Below are 24,139 nucleotides of genomic sequence, written 5' to 3' on the forward strand. Positions count from 1 at the left end.
AGCCAGCCTGTCTCCTCTTTCCTTGCCTGAGCTGGCCACCTCTCACACCTGCCTGTCCCGCCCCGGCAGCCTGCCAGGACGTGGCCTTAGACATCAGGGCCCGCATCGAGGAGTTCAAGCCCTACATCCCGCTGATCCAGGGGCTGCGCAACCCTGGCATGCGGAACCGCCACTGGGAGGTGCTGTCCAATGAGATCAACATTAACGTCAGGCCCAAGGCCAACCTGACCTTCGCTCGCTGCCTCGAGATGAACCTGCAGGACCACATCGAGAGCATCAGCAAGGTGGCTGAGGTGGCTGGCAAGGAGTACGCCATTGAGCAGGTGTGTGGCCTCCAGGGGGCCCACCCAGCCCCACGGCCTGGGAGGAGGACACTACTGGGCCCCATCCCCGGGGTCATTCCCCAGGCTCGGGGGTTGAGGTGGATTCTGTTCAGTGGGTTAATCATGGATGTAAAGTGCTTGGTGCAATGTTCACCATCCCTGTCATTACTCAGTTGGCCCAGGGAGGAGCTGATAGTATTACCCTCATTTAACAGATGAATAAATTAAGGCTCAGAGAGTTTCAGCAACTGTCCCGGGTGACATAGCCAGTAAGGGCTCGAACTGGAACCAGAGCTTCTAACCAGCATCTCAGTTACCTCCCAGCGTAGGTGTGTATGCTGTTCATGAGCAACACGTGTGATGAGTACCAGCCAACCTTGAATTCAGACAAGGTCCCACGGGGGATTTGGTGGCCAGACCACTGGGAAGTATTTGCCAGACAGCCGTAGTCATGGCTGTGCAGAGCCTGCTCTTCCCTGTCCAGTGCTGGTCATACAGCGCATGGGCCAGCTCCTTCCCGGGACCCCGCCTTGACTTGCCCCCACACACACACTAGGCACTGGACAAGATGGAGAAGGAGTGGTCAACCATCCTGTTCAACGTGCTGCCATACAAGGAGACAGACACCTATATCCTCAAGAGCCCGGACGAGGCCTCGCAGCTGCTTGACGACCACATTGTCATGACGCAGAGCATGTCTTTCTCGCCCTACAAGAAGCCCTTTGAGCAGCGCATCAACTCCTGGGAGAACAAGTTGAAGCTGACCCAGGTGGGCCCTTGCTGTCCTCACATACTCCTCCCCATCCTTCACACAGGCAGCCCTTTAAGGTGTCTGGGTGGGGGGTGCCCTTTAAGGGTCGAAGGGGGGGGTGCCTCACCCAGGTCTGTGGGCTCCTCCATCTCTGGCAGGCCCCTCCTACAGGGCAGAGCGTCGAGGGTGAGGCTCTCCATCTCTGAGACTTGGCTACCGGAGGAAGTGATTCTGGATGTGAGGGTGGGGCCGTGTGTGGTCCAGTGCTGCAGCTGGGGAAGGGCAGGAGATACTCGGTCTTGGGACCACTAGGACCTCCAGTCTCAGAAATTTCTGGGCTGGATACCGCAAGGCCCTGAGACTCCTCAGGGCTGTCTGCTCTGCTCTGAGCCTCCCATTTCTCTCTTACATGAAGCTGGCACGGGTTGAAGGGGCCTGGGCACTGGGCACTGCCCCTCTTGATGGCTGTCTGTTGAGCCTTGGAGGACTATCCTGAGGTTAGGCCTACTGGTGTGTTTCTTACAGTCCCTTCCCTGGGGCCTTTCTGGGAGCTGCTGAGGAACCTCCAGTAAAGGCCAGAAGCCAAGTGAGGAGGGCTTATGTGTATGCTCCTTGGATCACCCAGAGATGTCTGACTTGGTCAGCATCGTCCCTGGGTCTCCGCCTTTGCTCACACTGCCCCCTCCCCCTGGAGTTCCATCTCTTCCTGCCATCTCCAAGGCTCAGCGTCCAGCAGCCCTCACTGACTCTCCCTCATCTACCAGCAAGGTGGCCCTTGGTACCTCTTACAAAGCCCATCACACATGCTGGGCCCTTAATGACTAGGGGCAGAGCTGGCTATTTCGTGGGCTGTGGGCCCCTTAAGTGCGGGAACCACATCCTGCTTCCCTGTTTTTCTGGATGCCCACATGGGCGTAGCCCGGGCCTGGAACGGAACTGGCTGAAGTACACATCACTCGAGGGAGGGAATGAATGAATGAATGAATGAATGAGTTTGCACGGATGGGAAAAGAGAGAAATGCATAGAGATGAGTTTGAAGGTAGAAGGAGAAAGCGGCTGGTTTTGGAGGTATCTTGCTCTTGGACTGAGGTTCAGAGAGTATTTTAGGGATCTCGAGCTCAAATCCCAGTACACCTCAGAGACTCCTGGGATCACGGACCCAAAAGTCCTCCCAGGAAAGAGGACTGGTTTGGTCTCCTTGCACTGGGCTCTCCTCTGTGACTGCAGCACTCGCTGGTGTGAGGGTGGTTTTCTCGTAGGGAAGAGCAGCTCCGCTGGGTCTGTTGGAGGCTCAGGGGTCCTGGGGGCATTCGGGCTTCTCTGGAAGCCAGGGCCTCTGTGTAGCCTTGGATCCCTGGAGCAGTGGCTGGCAGGATCATGTAGAAATCACCCCTCTCCACCGTGGATGCTGGCTCTGATGTCCAGGGCTCTGCCCAGCACTCCATGGTCTGGTGAGATCTCCAGGTCAGCGGGACAGGACCTAACGTGGACCCCAGGCGCTGACGGTCCCCGCCCTGCCCAGGAGGTGCTGGAGGAGTGGCTGAACTGTCAGCGGGCCTGGCTCTACTTGGAGCCCATCTTCAGCTCGGAGGACATCAATCGGCAGTTGCCTGTGGAGAGCAAGCGCTACCAGACGATGGAGCGGATCTGGAGGAAGATCATGAAGAACGCCTACGAGAACCGAGAGGCGAGCTCGCGTGGGGCCGGGAGGGGGCGGTGGGGACCGCCGAGACCCCCAGTCACATTGTTGGCAGCCTCCTGGTCTCTCCTCTCCCTGAACAAGCAAGACTGAAGGACAAGTCCGAGGCCCGTGTCCCTCTGAGGGGAGAGAGATTCCTCAGAAACACGGTAGTCGGTTTTCCCCTTGAAGATTTAGTCTCCATTAAGATTTTTTAAAAAAAGATTTTATTTATTTATATGGAAGAGAGAGCAAGGAGGGGAGGAGGAGAGAGGGAGAGGGACAAGGAGACTCTGCACTGAGCATGGAGCCCGACACGGGACTCGGTCTCACAAGCCTGAGATCGTGACCTGAGCTGAAACCAAGAGTCTGACGCTTAACCAGCTGAGCCACCCAGGTGTCCCTACATTATTAGGATGTTAGGGATTGTACTTACTTCCTTCATTATATATTTAGAGAGAGCGTGTCTCGGGGAGGGACAGAGGGAAAAGGGAAAAAAGAATCTGAAGCAGACTCCATGCTGGGCGTGGACCCTGAGGCAGGGCTTGATCCCAGAAATCATGACCTGAGCCAAAACCAAGAGTTGGACGTTCAGTTGACTGAGCCACCCAGGTGCCCCTACATTAGGATTTTAAAGACTCTGACAAGTCCCACAACAAATAAAATTCCTTGGTTTTGTTTAACCCTAGTTCTTTTCTTTTTTTTTTTTTTTTAAAGATCTTTTTTATTTATTAGAGAGAAAGAGGGAACATGAGCAGGTGGAAGGGACAGAGGGAGAGGGAAAAGCAGGCTCTCCGCTGAGCAGGGAGCCTGACACGGGGCTCCATCTCAGGACCCCGGAATCATGACCTGAGCCAAAGGCAGACACTTAACTGACTAAACCACCCTGGTGCCCCTAATCCTAGTATTTTTTATTTTTATTTTTTTTTACCATAGACTATTTTCTGTGGATTGACAGGGGTGATGGATGTGGGCCCTGGCTCAGGGCCATTTTCCTGCCCTCTCTCCTTCCCAGGTCCTACTGGGGTCTCTGGGCAGTGTGGGTGCCCTCTGAGCCCACCTTGCTGCCTCCCAGTCTGACTGTGCTCACTTCCACTCTCTGGCCTGGGCCGTGCAGGTAATCAGTGTGTGCTCTGACCAGAGGCTGCTGGAGAGCCTGCGGGACTGCAACAAGCTGCTGGACATGGTGCAGAAGGGCCTCAGCGACTACTTGGAGACCAAGCGGGGCGCCTTCCCCAGGTGGGCACTGCCTGGCCCGTGGGCACTGCCTGGCCCCTGCCCACTGTCAGTGCTTGCCCGTGGGGCTGGGGCGTGAGGGTGTCTGACCCACTCCTTAACCCCTCCCTGTGCCCCTGGCAGATTCTACTTCCTGTCAGACGATGAACTACTTGAGATTCTGTCCCAGACAAAGGACCCCACAGCCGTGCAGCCCCACCTGCGCAAGTGCTTCGAGAACATTGCCCGGGTGGGTAACAGGGCCTGGGGTTCAGGTCTGGGAGCTCTGGGGCACCTTCCCAGGGAGGAGAGCTCTTTTCTGGCCCCAAGTCCTTTTAGCAGGAACTGAGGTGGTCCGTGAGATTCCTGGCCCTTGGAGACAGCCAGGGCCATTGGGAGGAAGGGCACCTGTAGAACCCCCACCCAGCTCCGTAGAGTCCTGAGGTGCCGACTGGGCCGAGAAACCCAGGAAGCCAGGAAGTGGATGTTCCTGAGTCACCTCATCCTCTCTTCGTCTACAAGGAAGGCCACACAGACCTTTGGGGGAGGGGGACAGGCAAGGCAGGCTTAGCCTCCTTCCCCAACTGGGCTGGGCCGCAGCTGTGGACAAGGCAAACCCCATATGCAGTCGGGGGACACAGTGGAGAGGGCAGGGCCAGCCCCGGGCCTGGGGCAGACGGGGCCTCTGGGCACACAGGGGGTAAGGCCGCTCTCGTTCCTCCCCTGCCCGCAGCTGCAATTCCAGAAGGACCTGGAGATCACACACATGTACTCGGCCGAGGGTGAAGAGGTGCAGCTGTCCTTCTCCATCTACCCGTCCAGCAACGTGGAGGACTGGCTGCGGGAGGTGGAGCGCAGCATGAGGGCCAGCGTGCGGGACATCATCGAGAGAGCCATCAAGGCCTACCCCACGGTGAGCCATGCCACCTGTCCCAGCACAGCCTCGGTGACCCCCCGCTCCCTCACAGGGTCGCCTGCCCACCTGCCTGTCTGCCTCATCCTTGGACTCTGCCTTGACCGCTGGTGCTCTTAGTCAGCCGGGGGTTCTCTGGGGGCAGGTGGTCCCTGGGGCTGCTGGAGGAGGAATCTGAAAATGGTCCAAAAACTGAGACGTGCCCCTGGAATGACTGGCTACTGTGGTTGTGTTTTACGCCCTTGCTGTGAGCCTGGCCTGGCCCAGGGCCTCCCCCACATCACCTCTCTCAGTCCATGGTCATGGACTGAGTCCATGCTGAGTTCACATACGCAGCTCCCTGTGGATTAGTTCAGAGATGTTTTCTGCCCAAAGGTGTATGATTTCAAAGTGGCAGGCAGGATTTGAACCCAGGACTGTGTTCCCCAATCCTAGGCTCCCATGCCTCCACTTCAAGGTCTCTGCTGAGGAAGTGAGGACTTGGCCCCATTCCAAGAGGCCCAGAGCTTAATGGCTTCTCTGCTTCTGAGGTGGAATTCACTACTTGGGCCCAGAAACACAGACAAAGTTTAAGCAAAAAAGAATGCACAGGCAGGGCTAGCCGCCCCTGGATCAGTTCTACCTGTTATCTGTCTAGATGCCCAGGACCCAGTGGGTTCTAAAGTGGCCTGGCCAGGTGACCATTGCCGGGTGCCAGACCTACTGGACCATGGAGGTGGCAGAGGCTCTGAAGGCTGGGAACCTCAGTGACCAGCTGTTCCCCAAGCTGGCCCGGCAGGTAGGAACCCAGGGAGTCTCCTTCTGTGGCCCTCCAGCCACCCCACACCCTGGGAAAAAATGCTTCCTCTGGGGGACTTCCCTTTGTTGATCCTGGAAGGTGTTTGGACTTAGAGCCAAAGAGCCAAACACTCAGGTGTTTGGACCCTGAAGTGAGTGTCTCACAACCTGCCACCCATGAGAGGGTCTGGTGGTGGTCTGAGGAGAGCTCTGAGGCCAGGCAGGTGCCCCTCTGCCAGTGGTCAGTGAGGGAGCCACACGCTGGGGCCTCCGGCACTGTGTGGTGGGCTCTCCCTGCCCCCTCTGTGGGCCTCTGTGCCCCCCGCTCCTCACCACGCTCCTTCCTTGAGCTCCTTGCCAGGCTCCAGCTCCCGGCCCCCTGAAGGCTCCCAGGTCTCCGCATGCTACAGGGGCCGTGCATGTGCCTCCGGTTTTATTTGGTTTCCTGCCAGACTTCCCACGTGGCCAGCGCCCTGCCTGCCCTCCCCCTGCCTCGTCCCACACCCCATTCCCATCCTAGACCACCAGCTGCTCCCAGGACAGAGAGATTGTTCCTGGGAGAAGCACACCATCTGTGCACAGGAGAGGAAGCCTACCCAGCTCGACCACACCAATATCTGACAGCGTTCCCCCGCTCCTACAGCTCAGTGACCTAGTGGCCCTGGTGCGGGGAAAGCTGTCCCGCATGCAGCGGGCTGTGCTGTCAGCGCTAATTGTCATTGAGGTCCACGCCAAGGATGTGGTGAGCAAGCTGATCCAGGAGAACATAGTCAGCGTGAACGACTTCGAGTGGATCTCGCAGCTGAGGTGAGGATGCAGGGGCCCCTGGCGCGGTCACGTCCAAGGCCAGCGCGGGGTAGAGAGTCGGTCTCCAGTAGGCCCTGGGACAAGCTTTGGGCGGGGCACCTTGCTGCTTTCCTTCCCCACCTCTCCTGGGCCACATGCCCTACCCAGCGGCCCGTGGTCTGCATGGTCTGGGAACATGTCTCCCTGCAATGCCAGGTACTACTGGACAAATAACAACCTGTATATCCGGGCTGTGAATGCTGAGTTCACGTACGGCTATGAGTACCTCGGCAACAGCGGGAGGCTTGTGATCACGCCCCTGACCGACCGGTGAGCCTCCTTCTCCCCACGTACACTTCTACTCTGGTGCCTTCCCTCCAGCTCTGACTGGCCCGAGAGTCTGGGGGCCACAAGGCCCAGGGAGTCCATGCTGGGCCAGTCTATTATAACAATGCAGGGTGAGGAGCACGGGCTTCAGGTTCAAAACCAGTTCTGACCCTCTGCTGGGCAACCTGGGACAGCTGACTCACCCCTCTGTTCCCCAGTTTCCCCTGCAGCCTCCTCAGGGTGGTTATGAGAATTTCATGAGCCGAGGTGTAAAGCTTTTAAGCACACATGTAGCACTCTGGAAGCATCTAGAGGGTATGAGCTTTACTGATTTCATCAGTCACAGCTGCTTTTCAGGGTACCAGAGGAATTGGCTTGGGGGAAAGAACAGGCAACCCCTTTATAAAGTGAACCACTCCTAAGTCTCCGGGAACCCTGAGGAAGGAGCGTGGTCCCTGCTTACCTCTTGCTCCTGCAGATGCTACCTGACTCTGACTGGGGCTCTGCACCTCAAGTTTGGGGGAGCCCCAGCTGGCCCGGCTGGCACAGGGAAGACTGAGACCACCAAAGACCTGGGCAAGGCCTTGGCCATCCAGACTGTGGTGTTCAACTGCTCTGACCAGCTCGACTTCATGGCCATGGGCAAGTTCTTCAAGGGCCTGGCCAGGTGAGGATGCCCATGAGGGTGGCATGGGGTAGGGCAGGAAGGCTGATGCCACCTGAGAGGAGCCTCCTAGGATGGTGGAGGGGACAGAATGAAATAATAGGAATCAAAGGCTTGGCTCCTGGTGGGCACTGGGGTGGGGGGGTGGGGGTGGGAATATGACTGAGCTGGCCAAGATGGCCATTGGAGGCTTCCTCCCAGCAGAGTCACAGGGGGCCCTTGGAGGTGTCAGGTGGGCTCAGAACTCCTATCCCCGCGTTGTCCTTACCGCACTTAGTGCCGGGGCCTGGGCCTGCTTCGATGAGTTCAACCGCATCGATATTGAGGTACTCTCGGTGGTGGCACAGCAGATCACCACCATCCAGAAGGCTCAGCAACAGCGGGTGAGCATCACTTCAGCTGTCCCCAGCACGCCCATGCTGCCACAGGCTCCCCATACCCGCGGCATCAAAAGCTAAGCATTCAGGTCTTCCCTGAGCCCAAACTTTTTTGTCTCGCAGGGGATGGGCAGCCCCACTCCCCCCTCGTGGAACTGTCCCTGAGGGACATTTGTAGCCAGTCAGGGAGCCCCACATGCCTGCCCCACTCTGGGGGCAACTTTCAGGCCAGGCTGTGGTGGATAAAGGGATCCCTCCCACATCCTGACCCTTATGGAAAGCCCCAACCTACTGTCCTTCCTCTAGCATCATTCAGAGTGACTAGAGGTCTCCTCCTGGCGACTGGAGCTGGGAGGCTGGGAGGTGCCCAGCCCCATCCCAGTAGGGCTCTGGATCCTAGTCAGAGCTGATCTAGATTGCCCAAGTATAGGAGAACCAGTGTCTGGAATTGGGGGTAGGGTGGGGGTAGCAGGAGTTGTGTGAAGACCTCAGGGAGCCAGGACCTTGGAGGCCACCAGTGCCCACCAGGACCCAAGGTCTTAGGCCAGATCCTGAGAGAGGAGCCCACCTTCTCTCCTGGGCTGAGCGGCTATAGCCAGGACAGGGCATCCGCAGGGACAAGGGGGCCCATCCAGAGAGGAGGCAGGGTGAGCCAACCCCGTCGCCCTGTAGGTGGAACGCTTCATGTTTGAAGGCGTCGAGATCCCACTTGTGCCATCCTGCGCTGTGTTTATCACCATGAACCCAGGCTACGCCGGCCGCACCGAGCTGCCTGATAACCTGAAGGCGAGTGCTGGCACAGGGCAGCCCAAGAGGCTTCCCAGGGTACAGGAAAGCATGGGGCTGTGGCCTTAGATGTGCTGGAGCACTATGCAAGGGCTCTCTGGGGCACCCCTCCTGCCCAGGGTTCCTGAGACCCACCCCCCAGCCATGGAGAGGAGGCCCCAGGCTTGTCCTCTGGCTTGGGAGAAGTCAGGGGACGGGTTCAGGTCAACACAAAGAACCAAGGACCCGTTTCTAATGGCAGAGCTGTCCAGCCATGGGGGAGGATAAGCAGCCTCGGCTATGGCGGCTGAGGTGTAGAGGGGATCCAAGCATCCGTGGGGCAGGAGGGCAGCGAGCCTATCTTCTGGGGGCTGAGGACCACCAAGCACCGAGAGGTCCAGAGAGTGGGCAGGGCTCTGGGAGGGGAGGCCTGCCTCTCCGTTCACACGTCACACGGGTGCCCCGTGCCCCAGGCGCTCTTCCGGCCGGTGGCCATGATGGTTCCGGATTATGCCATGATCGCAGAGATCTCCCTCTACTCCTTCGGCTTCAGCGAGGCCAATGTGCTGGCCAAGAAGATCACAACCACCTTCAAGCTGTCTTCCGAGCAGCTCAGCTCACAGGTGAGGCCCTGCCCTCACCAGGTTACAGAGTGTGAGAGCCACCGTCTGCCCTCCGTGAGCCCCATAACATAGGAATTACATCCCCACTTCTCAGCTAAGGGCTAGTTGGCTCAAGCATTAGTAAACTGAGAGCCACACAACCCAAGGCTTAGGAGCAAGTACGCTGGGTCTTATGGGGCCAGAGCAAGACAGCAGCCCCCTGGCACCATGGGCCTTCCACTCAGTGTGCTGAGCCCAGCTTCCAGGGGCACGAGCCACTGGCACAGACCCCAGCCCTGCTGGCTAAGCTTCCCTGTTTGGCTCCCTTCTCAGGCAGGCCCCCCTCTGCGGTGGCAGAGATGAGCCATGGCAGAGATGAGCCAGCTCTGGGCTTACACGCTACCAGCTTAGTTCCTCTTTCTTCATAGTTCTAGAAAAAGTCATCCTAATGGGCTTTCTCTGGGTGACCTGCTCCTGCATGAACACCAATCACTGTGGCCAGGAGGAATCCAGGCTGACTCTGGCTAGCTGGGGCCCCCCAAGCCCCTGGGCTGGAGGAGATGTGGTCTGTTACTGGGAGAAACAGCGGCTGTCCACACAGCACAGCCTGGATGCCCACACCTCCGCACGTCTTCTTTCTCACCATCCACTTTCAAAAATGCTGCCTTCCCTGTTAACTGTACGCACATGGTTCTGGAAGTGCAGAACCTTAAGTGGCAAGACTAGCCCAGTCACTTCATCCTGCTCCAAGTCCAAGATTTCTGGGAAAATATGCTGGTCAGGTCCAGATGTAGCTCTCATGGTCTGGCCCCATAGGGGGAAAATGATAAAAAAATTTAACCATTTTCAACACATCTGCTACATCATGGAAACAGAATCAGCAACAAAGAAGGGAAAAGCTACAGTGGTGTGGCCAAAAGAGAATGTTAGAAGGAAACCCAAAGGCCCTTGGGGCCAACCCAGCTGTGGCACCCATGGGAACTCCTTCTGTCATGTTTTGAAGAAACCCAAGTACATTCCTGCCCCTGGTGCAGTGCTGGGACCACAGGACTCTGCCAGGGTCAGACCCACGTAGAGTCCTCACCCTCAGGGGCCAAGAGTCAAGCAGAAGCAGGCAGGGGCTGCAGACTAGGGAGGCCGGAGAAGGGAGAGAACCCCTGGGATGGTAAGGAGAAGGTGCCGGAGGCCTACAGTCGAGGGCACCTGGCTCAGGCTGGGGCTTGCAGGGGGTGTGACCTTGCAACTTCCAGCTGGGTGAGGGCCAGGTACCAGGTGGGGAGGCAGAGTGTGCCAGGCAGCCCCCCCCGAAGGCATAGGGCCCACCTGCCCCTCCTGTGCGGCAATAACAGGATCACTATGACTTCGGGATGAGAGCTGTGAAGACTGTGATCTCGGCTGCGGGGAACCTCAAGCGAGAAAACCCCAGCATGAGTGAGGTGAGCTCCGTCCAGAGAAGTGCAAGGATCTGGGCCGTGGGAGGTCTCCAGAGGGAGCGGAGGCATGTCTGACCTGGGTCCCCTGAAGGCTCCCCCCGCTCCGCTGCAGGAGCTGATATGCCTCCGGGCCATCCGAGACGTGAATGTACCCAAGTTCCTGCAGGAGGACCTCAAGCTCTTCTCCGGGATCGTATTGGACCTGTTCCCCACCGTCAAGGAGGAGGAGACAGACTATGGCATCCTGGACAAGGCCATTCGCCAGGCCTGTGAGAACAGCAACCTTAAGGATGTGGATGGTGAGCTTCCCCCGCCATCCCTGAGTGGCCTCCCTGGGATCCAGGGCAGGGGTGCAGAGATGGGGCAGTGTTGCCCCAGGGTCACTCACACCCGGCCGAGTGTTATGGCAGGCTGGGGCTCTCGCCAAGCAGTCCCCGGAATAGGGCAGGTGACCAATGTCTAGGAGAAAGTCCTCTCTCCCACTCATGCCTGTGTCACTCGACGTGGGAGTTTTCCCACACCAACCAGTTCTCCCACACCAGTTCTCCACTGGCTGTCCCACAATTCAGCTCAGTTCTAGCACTAACCAGAAGCACAAGTCACAAGCAGTCACAAGTAGTGGGTCCCCACGTTACCCACAACTTTTCAGCAGCTTGGCTACCGACTGGAGGTTCCCACAACCAGAACGGCTCACAGAACTCAGGGAAACACATTTGCTACTTATTCTGTAATAAAGGATACAAGAAAGGATTCAGATGAACAGCCAGATGAAGAGAGACGTGGGCTGAGGTCTGCTCCTCCCAGCACATGGATGCGTTCATCCAGCAGGAGGCTCTCCAAACCCCATTCTTGGGGGGTTTTTATGGAGCCTTCATCATGTAGGCATGATAAATTATTATTATTATCAATTATTATCCACTCCCAGCCCCTTTCCCTCCTCTGGAGAATGGGGGAGCGAGCCTGACAATTCTAAGCATCTAACCATGGTTTGGTCTTCCTGGTGACCAGCTTGTTCCCAGAAGCCCGCCACCACGAGGTGCCTCGTTAGAACAAAGGACATTCCTAGCACTCAGGAAATGACAAAGGAGCTCTGCGTCAGGAACCAGGGTCAAAGCCTAAGTGTTAGAAAAGAAGATTGTCCTAGCATTCTCTTTACAATGGTTTGAGCAGCTCTGCATCAGGAACCGGGGGCAGAGACCAACGTTCATTGTGCTGATTACTTTTCATTGGGGAAGCAGATCCTGTCACTGCCCCGAGACCCCTTCTTAGCCCCCTCCTCTTGTGGGGAGCAGTCACAGGACTCGGGCCCCTATTAGGCCTTGCTCCTCCCCGACAGAGGCTGTCCTTTACCCCATCCTTACCTGCCCGGGGCAGCAGTGGGGTTTGATGCTGTCACTGGGAGAAATGGTGAGCCCTGCCCCACGACACCCAACGCACACTGTCCTCTTTTGGAACAAAGCTTGTTGCTCCCATCTTGCACTTGCCCACAGTCCTCCTGGAATACACTAGGAGGTCACTGGAATAAGCCCAGGTGTCACTGGGCTGAGGAGCGTTTGGGCCTTTCTTGAACTAACCTGTTACAAGGGCTACCACACAGATGGGAGAACCCTGGGGGAGGGCGCCCTCAGTCTCCCTCTGACCCTAATCCTCTTCCCTGATAGAAGCTGGGGGTCTCCATGCAGCCACTGCGTGGCCGTGCCCCTTGAGCTCTGGTCTCACCGTCCCTAGCCTAGAGGACCTTTCCTCTCCTCCAGGACCCTCCCTGCCAATCCTTTGTGCCGTGGGGGGACGTTTATCCAGGAAGTCACACCTGGCCATGTGGCCACCCTGGCTATACAGGACCCTCCTCTGGGGCCTGATGTGTTCAGGCTGCAGGGTCTGTCCCCCAAGCCCTCCCCTGTCCTTCATTCCCCATTGAACTCTGAGGCCACTTCCTGCCCACCAGGTCCCAGCGGGGTTGTTGAGTGAAGCCTCAAAATCTCTCCCTCGTGGCCTTGGGCCCGCTTAGCTATCACTGGGTAACTGGACCTTGTCCCATTGGCAGGGCCTCCCAGACATGCAGGGCCACAGCTCCTCCTGCCACCTCCCCAGTACACTCTTGGGCCAAAGTGAGACATTCAGTCCCTACCTGTGTGGGCCTGGCCCTCTGCCTACAACGGGCAGCTAGCCCTACAGCTCTGGTCTTGATCAGTCACAGCTGCTGATGCTCCGATTCTGTCCCTGGGGTTTTGCCATGTATCGGCCGCCATTTCCTCAGGGTGGTGCTTTCTGTAGGCCTGGCAGAGGATTTGGGGGCTGGAGTTGCTTCTGGGGCTTGTGACACTGAGCAGGCCCATGCCAGCTGGACACCTGATCAACGGGTTTTAGGGAATCAATCATGGTGGAAATCATGGCCGCCATTAGCAGAGTGCTTCCTCTTTGCCTGTCCCTGTGCTCAGGGCTTCACCTGCCCCTAGGTATATTGCCAGCTGCATTTTCTAGATGAGGAGACTGAGGCTCAGGGTGACTCACCTGAGGTCGCACAGCAAGCTAGTGGCAGAGCCAGGACCCGAGCCCATGCTCTGCGCCCTGAGTGCCACTGCCATGTCCCTCTAGGCTTCCTGACCAAGTGTATCCAGCTCTATGAGACCACGGTGGTGCGGCATGGCCTCATGCTCGTCGGGCCCACAGGTTCTGGCAAGAGCAATGTAAGTGGAGCCAAGCCAGGCAATTCATGACCCAGATAGTCACCCGGGCGGGGGTGGTGTGTGGGTTGGGTTCTCGGCTGGGGTCTTCGTCCCCATTTGTACCTCTGTGGCCTCTAGAATGCCCTGCCTGCCCTCTGTGGCCTGCAGCCCACTGCAGCCCTGTGCTCTGGGGAGCCAGGAGGCTCACTCTTGGGTGGCTGTTTCCCCAGTGTTACAGAGTCTTGGCAGCCGCCATGACGTCGCTGAAAGGACAGCCGTCCATCAGTGGCGGCACGTATGAGGCCGTCAGTTACTACGTGCTGAACCCCAAGTCCATCACAATGGGCCAGCTATATGGAGAATTTGACCTGCTTACCCATGAGTGGTGAGTGGTCCCAACCTCTCTCCAGGGACCACCCTGAGCCCAGACCTCTGGGGGCTATGAGCTATGGGCCTCCCTCTCCTAGTCCACTGGGAGCTCAGGAGTCAGGCTCTGGAATCCAAATGCCTGGCACTCCACTCACCACTGTACTTCCTTGCTGAGTGACCTTCCTCCCTCCCTGGCCTTGGTGCTGTCATCTGCGAAGTGGGCATAACAATGGCACCATGGTGCTGGGAAAGAGAAAATGAGCTTGACCTAGGGAAGATGTCTAGACAGTATGACACATGCCGAATTCTCAGTAAAGACTGCCTGCTGTCATGGCTAGAAGTCCCTCTCAGGTCCCCCACCCCCCACACAGACACATGCATGTCAGGGAAAGTGCTCTGAGCTGGAGAAGAGCAACTAGGGGGAGACCCTCCAAACGTCAGCATGTGGGAGGCTTTTCTCTGGTGTCATTCTGTTTCTCTCAGGAAGTCTCCAGTCTCTGTGGAGGGTTCTGCTTGGCTCCAGGGTTCTGGAAACCCAGGGGGGTGTGGGCACTGGAGTGGGACAGTCACCCATCTTTCCAAACATGACTCTGGCCTGCTTCCCCGTTGCTGGTGAAGGGTCTCATCCACACCCACTCCAGGCTCTTGCGTGGGTGTTTGGGGGGCCTGGGGATCAGACCAGAAAGATGTCCCCCTACCCACCACTTTCCCAGGCCTTTGGTGCCTCTGAAGCGTGAGCCTTCCTGGGTTATGTGACAGGACCTGGATACCTCTCACGACCCATCCCTTGCCTTCCTGCAAGGTCATTTTCCCCATCTCCTTTTCCTCCCATCTCCCAGAACCGGATGGGCCTCCATTTCTGCTGGTGCCTCCTCCCCCACTTCCTTCTCTTCCCCAGGATACCATCTTTTATCTTCCTTTAATTTAACCTTAGTGATGATTCAGCAGAGAAGGAATATAAACGCACATTTTTATAGCCCCATGCTACACTGAAAAGTCCCATTTTCCCCATTGTTGTTTTTAAATGAATGAAGATATCAAAGAGAAAGACCCCCGCAGAGCAGGGCCAGACCGGCGGCCAGGTTTCCCTGGGAGCCATCTGGGTCTGCTGCCTGCCCCATCTCCCTCCTCCTGGTGGCTGCAGGACAGATGGGATTTTCCCCTCCCTCATCCGGGCGGGGGCCATCGCCTCCAACACCAACAAGAAGTGGTACATGTTTGACGGGCCGGTGGACGCCGTCTGGATAGAGAACATGAACACGGTGCTGGACGACAACAAGAAGCTGTGCCTCAGTTCCGGGGAGATCATCAAGCTCACCGAGGTACACTTGCCTGTCCATCTTCCCAGCTCTCCTTGGCAGCTGAGTGGCCCCGGGGGCCGCAGTATGCTGGCCAGGCCCATCCCCCTCCCTCCCAGGGCCACAGCTGCCTCCCAGGGCATCCCCAAGCTCCTACACCTCAGCTGTGTCGGGGCAGCTGCCCCAGGGGGCCCTTCTGCAGCCCACATTCTGGGATGAGCTGGGCCTCAGTCCGGATGACCACCCACCGCTCTCCACTGACTCTGCCTTGTGCCTCCCAGGCCCACTTGTAGCCATGTGGGCCCAGTCTGGGTCAGACATCCTAGCAACATGCCAGGAGTCAGGAGACAGGCGGTACACACCCAGCCCCAGGGCCACCCGCCTGGTGTGTGAGGTGCTGTTCTCAGAAAAGGAGGGCTGTCACCTGGTGTTAGAGCAGTTTGTGATAGCTACATGGAGCCGATCCCTTGAGCCCTCCTAAGAGCTCCTGGAAGTTCTGGAGCATGGCCCACAGCTCTTCTCACATTGTTCCAGGACTCCAGGGACCCCAGAATGCCCTGGTCCTAGCTGGCCAGAGAGCAGTCAGGAAGCTTCTGACTTCGGTTCTCCTCCCAGCCCCAGGGGGAGCTATGTTATCAGCTGAGGGCTGAGGGTTCCTGAGGCCCCTCCACGGACTGCCCCACAGCTTGTCCACAGTTACAGGATGGTCACCCCCAGCCCAGCAGTTCTGCAGCCCTTTTCCCAGCCCTAGGAACTGGCAGCCGGCCCACTCACACAGTTCTTCCCCATGCCAGTCAATGACCATGATGTTCGAGGTGCAGGACCTGGCCGTGGCCTCCCCAGCCACAGTGTCCCGCTGTGGCATGGTGTACCTGGAACCCAGCATCCTGGGGCTCATGCCTTTTGTCGAGTGCTGGCTAAGGAGGCTCCCTGCCTTATTCAAGCCCTATGAGGAGCAGTTCAAGTTTCTCTTCGTCCGCTTCCTGGAGGTGAGCGAGGCCACTGTGTGCCCGGCCCAGGTGGGGCAATGGGGCGCTGTGGCCACCAGCCACAAGAGCCAGGTGCTCGTCCCCTGTAGGGATCCATCACATTCATCCGGCACTCAGTAAGGGAGGTGATCACCTCAACCAACAGCAACTTGACCCTGAGTCTCCTCAAGCTGCTAGACTGCTTCTTCAAGCCCTTCCTGCCAAAAGAGGTACAGCTCTGAGCAAGGGGGGCCGGGGCCCTGCTCCTTCCTATCCCTGCTCCCTGTGCCAGGGCACCCGAGGGCGCTGAGGAGCCCCAAGCCCAGCTTTCTGGAAGAACAATTCAGATTGGCTCACATGGGTCATGGGGTCACCCCAACCTGTCTGCTACAGACACACCAGACCATGCAGCAGAGGCCCAAAGATGCCCCCCAACCCCACTTCCTTGGGCTGCTCAGCTCTGTTCTGGCCTGGGCCTGACGCGGTCCCCACTGTCCCCAGGGCCTCAGGAAGATACCCCCAGAAAAGCTGAGTCGCATCCCAGAGCTGATCGAGCCCTGGTTCATCTTCTCCCTGATCTGGAGTGTGGGTGCCACAGGGGACAGCGCCAGCCGCATCAGCTTCAGCCACTGGCTCAGGATCAAGATGAAGATAGAAAACGTGAGAGGCGGCAGCCCCCAGGCTGGGCGCCCAGGTCCCAGAACGCTGGGGGTTCTGGGGCTGTCCATGGGGCCTAGGCCCCCAGGGACAGGCAGCCACACAAACTCCCAGGCCTCACAGCCTTGTTTTCTTCTGGTCCCTGCAGCTGACCCTGCTCTTCCCGGAGGAGGGCCTGGTGTTCGATTACAGGCTGGAAGATGCAGGCATCAGCAGCTCCAGTGACGATGAGGACGAGGATGAGGAGGGCAAACAGGTGAACTCAGGCCTGTGCCGAGGGGGCAAGCCCGGGAGGGCCCTCTGGGTGATGGTTGTCCTCATCAATGAATAAGGACCACGGAGAGGAGCCCATGCTGATGGGCTCAGGTGGGAGTCATTTGCATTAACTCGTGGATCCTCACAGACCCACAGTGTGGTTATGATTGTGCCCAATTTCCAGACAAGGAAACTGAGGCTCAGAGCAGCCACACCCAGCTAGTGAGCGGCAGAGCTGGACTTGAACATGGGACTGGGAGATGTTGGCCTTCCTCCCTTCCTGACCATAAGCATTGCCTCCTCCATGTTGATGCTGAAGCCAGGGATGGCTGCCGCAGTTCTACTTAAAAGTCCCATTTTCCTAGGGGCTGTGTGCCCTTAGGCTGAACAGCAAGCCCTCCTGGCCTGCCGTGGTGTCCCATCCCTCCGATCAGCCAGCGAGGGATCTGGGAGTCTACTGTGCTTCCAGGGTCAGGACCCCACCCCAGGACAAGGAGGGGGCAGGGAGATATCTACAGGGACAGCCACTATGCGTGCTCCTGCTGGGGGTCGCACAGAGCACATTTGAGTCTAACGGTCAGAACTGTCCCCAGTGTAACCTGTGGTTTGACCCTAGTGAGCCCCCTCATCAAGGAAGGTCTGCAAGCTGGGTCAAGGCTGTGGAGGAAAGAATTCATGCAGGCAGGGATGGTGGGGGCGGCCAGGCTGCGGCATCTCTCTGTATCCCAGTGATGCCAACACCTGTGGTTCTGGCCCCCATACCCTCGGGTAGCCAGAAACTAAACAGCAAAGGTCTTTGACCGCTGGGCTGTCCAACTGCCAGAACATCTCCCTGACACTGAGACCTCGCAGTCCCTAGGAAGCCCCCCCACTCCCAGTGGCTTGTTCTGGGATTCCCCACCCTGAGCAGAGAGGGGGGCACAGGGCTTCCTGCTTCAGTCCTGAGCTGCCCCTCGCCTGGGCTCTCTTATCATGGCCTAGCAGTGAATTCCCTCGTCCTCCTGGTACGCTTGGCCAGAGCGGGGTGAGGCCGGCTTCCAGGCCCAACCCGGAGCGGCCTGTGCTTGCAGGTGGCCTGGGTGAAGTGGATGGACTCCTCGACTCCATTCACCATGATGCCGGATACCAGCTACTGCAACATCATCGTGCCTACCATGGACACGGTGCAGATGTCCTACCTGCTGGACATGCTCCTCATCAACCACAAGCCTGTGAGCACCCCTGCCATGCCCTGCTCCTCCCACACCCAGGCCCAAGCTGGGAGGTGGCTGGCCTCCCACGTGGACAGCCAGGTGGGGGGGGGCACTCCTGCCCTGCACCAGACCCAGTAAGAGTCTTGAACGAGTGATCCCTGTTCTCCCAGGTGCTGTGCATCGGGCCGACAGGCACAGGCAAGACCCTCACCATCTCCGACAAGCTCCTCAAGAACCTGCCGCCAGAGTATGTCAGCCACTTCCTCACCTTCTCAGCCCGCACTTCGGCCAACCAAACCCAGGACCTCATCGACAGCAAACTGGACAAGAGGCAGGCACCGCCTTCCTTGTTCTGCCGCTGTGTGTTCTCCCAGCCTGGTTCAACCAGCCGTTTTCCCAACTCCTTGCCCAGTTATGCTCTTGGGTTTGCCAAAAACTTCCTAGAGGGCTCTGGGTGCTCTTACAGACTGGTCTGGAGACTCACCCATCAGGAATTCCTGAGCCAGGCTGTGGGTGTTTGTCCTGGGCTGGGTCGGGGTGGGGCTTGAGATCCGTCTGCTGAGCCCAGACTCCAGGAAGCGAAGTGTGATGTCCCAGGATGTTCAGGCTGGGACCGGGGGCTGCTCAAGAGGGCTAACAATTCAGAGAGAGCTGAAGGCAGTTGCCATCTTGCCAGCCCTGGATTCCCAGAAGACCTGGTGCCAATGTGGGCTGGGCTTACGCAGCCCCTCTCCACAGGCGAAAAGGCGTGTATGGGCCGCCCCTGGGGCGCAACTTCATCTTCTTCATTGATGACCTGAATATGCCAGCCTTGGAAACCTATGGCGCCCAGCCACCCATCGAGCTGTTGCGCCAGTGGATGGACCACGGCGGCTGGTATGACCGCAAGGTCATTGGTGAGTGCTGGCCGGCCTGGCCCAACAGGGGGGTGGGAGGGAGGTGCGGGCTGGATGTGCTGGGCAGGACAGGGTGCCTCCTCCATTAGGCAGGGTAGGCGCAGGGCCTACTGCTCACAGTACTTGTAGAGGGTCCCCAGAAATGTTTTGAATTCTTTTAAAATCACTGGGAAAATGAACTTTTAAGGGTCAAAGAACACTGTTAATTTATAATATTATATCTGTCTATATTCCAGTACTGTTATAAATGATCATTTTTAATGTTTTTTAGAGAGGAGGAGGCCCTTGAAGGCCAAGTGCCTAGGGTCCACAAAAAGCCATTAATTTAGCTCTGGGCCCGGCTCCCTTCTGACTTCCTGCCTCCACTCCAGGAGCCTTCAAGCAGCTGGTAGACATCAATTTTGTTTGTGCCATGGGCCCCCCGGGCGGAGGCAGGAATGCCATCACCCCACGGCTGACACGCCACTTCAACTACCTGTCCTTTGCTGAGATGGACGAGGTCAGCAAGAAGCGCATCTTCTCCACCATCCTGGGCAGTTGGATGGGTGAGCACCGGGTGGAAGTCGGGGGGCAGTCCCGGGCAAAGGCAGAAGCCCAGGCTGGGTAAGCTACTCCTAGGACACGTGGGCAGCTGCTGGAAGGGGTGGAGTGGCTGAGGCAGTGACCTCAGCCCTGGCTTCACCCTTTACTCAGCTGTGTTACCTTTGGCAAATTCATGAACCTCTCTGAGCCTCAGTTTCTCCATCTGTATAATGGGTGGTGATATTAGCACCCTCCCAAGTTGTGAAGGTTAAATAAGACACTAGATGTAGCATCTAGCATGAAGCCTAGCACGTGGTGATTGCTGAATATATGATTTATACATGTGTTCACTTGTGTCTTCACCTGCATAAGTACACACGTGTATGTTCGTATTCACCCAGAAAAGCTGGCAGAAGGATGTTACTTTTATAAATCAGGAAAAACCACCAAGATAGAATAGACAGCGTGGCTTTGACCTTCCACTCCCATCAGGATGCAGTCTTCCCCCACTAGCCCACCTCCTGTCTAAGATACACTCTGACCTTGAACTCCCCTTGGCACTGTGCCAGGTGGTGGGTGATGAGAGTCAGGCCTCCATTCCTCTGGCCTGGCCTGCCCTGCCACCAGTGGTGATAGGCCCAGGGAGGGGTGGGGACCACATTGCTCTGATGAGGGGGGCATGCTGGGGGGATGCTCTGGGAGCTGCTCCGCCTGGCCCAGCTGGCCAAGACTTGCAGCAGGGGACCCACCTAACTCTGAGCCCCACGTCTCTCCCTCAACCCTCTAGATGGACTCCTCGGGGAGAGAAGTTACCGGGAGCCCGTGCGTAAGTGCCGGCCTGGAGCAGGGCCTGGATGGGGTGGGCTGCTGGTTCCTGGGTGGGCCTTGGACTCCAGGTGGGGGTGGCCGGGGCTGGGTCCCCAGGGCCACAGAGAACCATCGTCTGATTCTCTGGAGCAAATGCCTTCATAGGCTCGTTCAACCGTTCACATAACAGTCAGCCCTTTAGTGCCTGGAATGTCCAGGCATTGTCCCGCCCACAGTAAAAGCAAGGTGAACGTGAGCTGAATGAGTGAATAAAGCAAGCCAACAAACTCCCGCCCTGTGCAGAGGAGCAGAGGCTCCCAGGAGGCCAGCCCTCTCGGAGGAGCAGGCATCTCTGGTGTGGCAGCCCTGCACAGGGCAGATCTGGCGGTCACTGAAGCAGGGTAACGGACGGCGTCAGATCTCCAGCCCCGCCGCACGTCCCACCCTTCCTGTTACCTCAGCTGAAGGAGGCCATTGCAAGACAGTACCCTCCCAAGGTTTCCATGTCCCCCACACCCCTGCACCCAGGCCACCGTTGGTCCTGTCTTTTCTCCTGTTGATAGGAATGGACGGTTCTTCTCTGGGGCTCAGCCAAAGAGCCCTTCTCATAAACCCGAATCCCACCCCAGACTGTCTGCTGGAGAGCGTGGTTCCACCTCCCAGCACACAGCATAAGCACACGTGTGTGTGTGGCCTATCCTCACCAGGCCATTCCATCAGCCTGATGCATACGGATGTCCCCCATGTTAACGACAAAACACAAAACAGTCGCTTTGGGCCCCCCACCCCCATCCCAGCCATCTCTCCAGTTCTCTGCTCGTGCAGACAGCACAGCTCAAGAGCATTGTCTCTTCAGCCGACATCAGCCACCATTCCCACTTTCCCTCGTGACTCAGCAGTCCCCGGAGAGTGCCCTTGTCCCCAGTGGTTCTCAGGTGGCCTGACCAACCGTTAGCTCTCTCAGTCTCACGTTCCCGGGCTTCACTGTTGCTGGAGGGCAGCCCCTCCTCTCAGGTCAGGTCCACTGCCCCGTCCCCATGCCCTCACCACACCCCAGCCTCCCATCCTGTCCTGTAGCCATCTCGGCCCGAGGGACCCATCCATGCGTTCACTGGGATCACACTCTTCCTCTCCTCAACTGCAGGCAAGGGCCCACGTCCCAACGGTGACAGGCAGAGCCATCCCTGCCCCTCATCACCTCTCAACTCTCACCTCCCCTCACTGGTCCTTAACACCCCAGGCCTCGGCATGCTTGCTCCGGTACCGGGCCTGCCCTCCCTTCTCCAGCTGTCTGCTGGAGCATCCGTCCTCACACAGCCTCCCCCAGCACTATGTGAAATGCCCCCAACCCCAGCTCACCGGACAAAGGGGCAGGCAGAGAGAGAAGCAGGCTCCCCGCTGAGCAGAGAGTCTGATGTGGGACTCAATCCCAGGACCCTGAGGTCATGACCAGAGCTGAAGGCAGAGGCTTTAACCCACTGAGCCACCCAGGCACCCTGGGATACTACTCTCTTGCAGCCGGCCTTTGCAAGGCCCACCACTGTCCGCCTATCCACAGAGCCCCGCAGGGTGGCAGCTAGAGGGGGAGGAGTGTGTCTGTGGGGCCACCCTCTGTGCCCAGGACCAAGAACAGTGTCTAGGTTGACTAATGGATAAGCCCTCCTGCCCCTTTACTCATTTCTCACTCCCTCTGCCCCAAGTTCCCACAGCCTCACAGGGCAAGGGAGCAAGGGACCGGCCCTGCACTGACCGCATTAGTATCCCTGGTCCCACAGGTGTGCCCCAGCGCACGACAGCGTGTGCCGGAAATGAGGCCATGGGCGGGTGGGTGGGAAGCTCAGAGCAAGAGATTCCTCACCCCGAATTGGGGGCATCACATCAGCAAGAGCTTGTGGTGGAGCTGGCATCCCAGAGGCGCTGAAGGCTGGGTGGAACCCAAGCCCGCAGTCTGGGGACAGGGCACCCAGGGGAGAACACAGCCCTGGCAAAGGGGGTTAGCATCCTTGGAGGCTATATGGGGGGGCGCCCGCCTGTAGGACTCAGGCCCACCCTCCTGTTCCCACAGCTGGGGCCCCCGCCATCGCCCGCTTCACGAGTCCCCTCGTGGAAGCCACCATCATGGTGTACTCTACCATCACCTCCCAGCTGCTGCCCACCCCGGCCAAGTCCCACTACACCTTCAACCTGAGGGACCTCTCCAAGGTCTTCCAGGGCATGCTCATGGCCGACCCGGCTAAGGTCGAGGTGAGGACCCGGCAGGCTCCCTTCCCAGTGTCCAGGGAGCAGAGCCCACAGGGCCTCCACTGTCCTCTCCAGCCCCTTGGTCTTTGACCTTACTGCTGCTGCAGCACTGCTTAGCCTTGATCTGGCCAGGCCCTGAGTGGCACTGGGGGCAGGCTGGGCTCCAGACCCCCTGCTTTCCTACAGCTGAGCCCCGTCTTGCAGCTCAGATCCATGCCTAGAATGGCAGCGGTGATGGGGATCCCACAGAAAGATCTAGGGCAGCACAAGGGAGAGAGAGAGGGTGCCTGGTGAGGCCCTGTGTAGGAGATTTGGGAAGCAGAGTGAGGGGGATACACTCGAGGAACCAGACGCCCAGGTGGATGGAGCAGGACGGCAGCAGGGAGCGGGCTGTCAGGGTGCTGGCGGGGGGCTGGGGCTGTCAGCTGTGGAAGCCATAGCGTCCTGAACATGATGGGAGCCATGGAGGGGTGCGGGGGACAGATTTGCCTTTGGAATGGGGGCTGGATGCGTCAGTATGTGTAGAGCTTGGAGCCAGGGATACTTGGTGAATGGGATAGGCACCAGCCCTGGCCTTGCCACACTATAGCCCAAAAGGTAGAGAGAAGGGCCTGGGGGGTTCCTGAGGGCCATCCACTCATTGTGGGGGTGAAGGAAGGGAGAGGCGGGATGGAGGTGGCAGCAAACACAGAGATGGGAGCAGAGCCAGAGGGCCTTAGTGAGTGGCTAGAGGCGGGGTGTCGGGAAGGTATAAGGAGAAGCAGGCATTCCTCCCAGGCCTGGGGTTTGAGCTGCTGCGGGGGCCCTGAGAGGGGGGATGCTGACAACCGGCTAAGGCAGCGGGTCCCAGCAGGCACTTGGCCAGTGGGGGGTGGGGCCGGGGGAGGGGAGGTGCGGTTGGTGCAGCGTGGGATGGATCCGGGTGCGGGGGGGGGGGGGGGGGGGGGGTGGAGGGTGGGGGGGACGGGCCGTGCCGACTGATGCGGGCTGGCTGCAGGACAAGGTGCGGCTGCTGCGGCTCTGGTACCACGAGAGCTGCCGCGTGTTCCGCGACCGCCTGGTGAACGATGAGGACCGCAGCTGGTTCGACAAACTACTGGAGAGCTGCATGGAGCAGTGGGGGGTGACCTTCGCCGAGGTGTGTCCCTTCCAGCCCATCCTCTATGGGGACTTCATGTCGCCAGGCTCTGACGTCAAGTCCTACGAGCTCATCACCAGTGAGAAGAAGGTGAGGGGCCCCTTCGCTCTGCCCCCCAGGGCCCGGGCCCTCCACAGCACCGCGAACAGACCAGCACGCTGTGACCAGAGGGTTAGGGCTCTGACTTCGAAGGCCAGCCCTTGCCTCCCTAGGTTCCATTTCCTCTCCTGTCAGAAGGGGCAGCAGGCCCTGCTTGGTCCGCCTTGGCGGGGGACAAGCCTGGGCTTCGTTGGGGACAGGTTCTGTAAATGTGGGCGTGCTCGCCTGTTGGAGGGGCTCTCATCCCGCCCCCAAGAGGGGCAGCAGGGTCTGAGTCGGGACCACAGGGAGACATGGAAGAGACCTTGTCAGAGGCCTCAGAGCTGTGTGGCTGGAGGGGCTCCCGATGTTTTCCCTGCACACGCATCCCCTCCTCATTCCCAGGAGCCCTCATGAGCTCCCATGTGCTTCAGCACAC

At 58.5% G+C, this 24,139-nt stretch overlaps 1 protein-coding gene across 2 annotated transcripts in view; it reads left to right on the forward strand.

Moving 5' to 3' along the window:
• Nucleotides 1–24,139, forward strand: part of DNAH1 (dynein axonemal heavy chain 1) — a 74,980-nt gene that overhangs the window by 33,292 nt on the left and 17,549 nt on the right. For both annotated transcript variants that reach the window (XM_032321474.1, XM_032321483.1), the window contains exons 20-48: nt 70–323; nt 880–1,092; nt 2,598–2,762; nt 3,871–3,992; nt 4,113–4,218; nt 4,702–4,881; nt 5,519–5,659; nt 6,302–6,465; nt 6,661–6,774; nt 7,250–7,438; nt 7,713–7,818; nt 8,485–8,598; nt 9,051–9,200; nt 10,529–10,615; nt 10,725–10,911; nt 13,208–13,299; nt 13,509–13,663; nt 14,792–14,969; nt 15,740–15,934; nt 16,024–16,143; nt 16,415–16,573; nt 16,719–16,826; nt 17,896–18,036; nt 18,189–18,349; nt 18,757–18,914; nt 19,286–19,459; nt 20,224–20,262; nt 22,309–22,487; nt 23,482–23,712. In XM_032321474.1, the coding sequence (XP_032177365.1) occupies nt 70–323; nt 880–1,092; nt 2,598–2,762; nt 3,871–3,992; nt 4,113–4,218; nt 4,702–4,881; nt 5,519–5,659; nt 6,302–6,465; nt 6,661–6,774; nt 7,250–7,438; nt 7,713–7,818; nt 8,485–8,598; nt 9,051–9,200; nt 10,529–10,615; nt 10,725–10,911; nt 13,208–13,299; nt 13,509–13,663; nt 14,792–14,969; nt 15,740–15,934; nt 16,024–16,143; nt 16,415–16,573; nt 16,719–16,826; nt 17,896–18,036; nt 18,189–18,349; nt 18,757–18,914; nt 19,286–19,459; nt 20,224–20,262; nt 22,309–22,487; nt 23,482–23,712 (4,382 nt within the window). The remainder of the gene's footprint in view (nt 1–69; nt 324–879; nt 1,093–2,597; nt 2,763–3,870; nt 3,993–4,112; nt 4,219–4,701; nt 4,882–5,518; nt 5,660–6,301; nt 6,466–6,660; nt 6,775–7,249; nt 7,439–7,712; nt 7,819–8,484; nt 8,599–9,050; nt 9,201–10,528; nt 10,616–10,724; nt 10,912–13,207; nt 13,300–13,508; nt 13,664–14,791; nt 14,970–15,739; nt 15,935–16,023; nt 16,144–16,414; nt 16,574–16,718; nt 16,827–17,895; nt 18,037–18,188; nt 18,350–18,756; nt 18,915–19,285; nt 19,460–20,223; nt 20,263–22,308; nt 22,488–23,481; nt 23,713–24,139) is intronic.

Source organism: Mustela erminea, chromosome 1 (genome assembly GCF_009829155.1).
Source record: "Mustela erminea isolate mMusErm1 chromosome 1, mMusErm1.Pri, whole genome shotgun sequence".
In the NCBI taxonomy this organism is placed as follows: domain Eukaryota; kingdom Metazoa; phylum Chordata; class Mammalia; order Carnivora; family Mustelidae; genus Mustela; species Mustela erminea.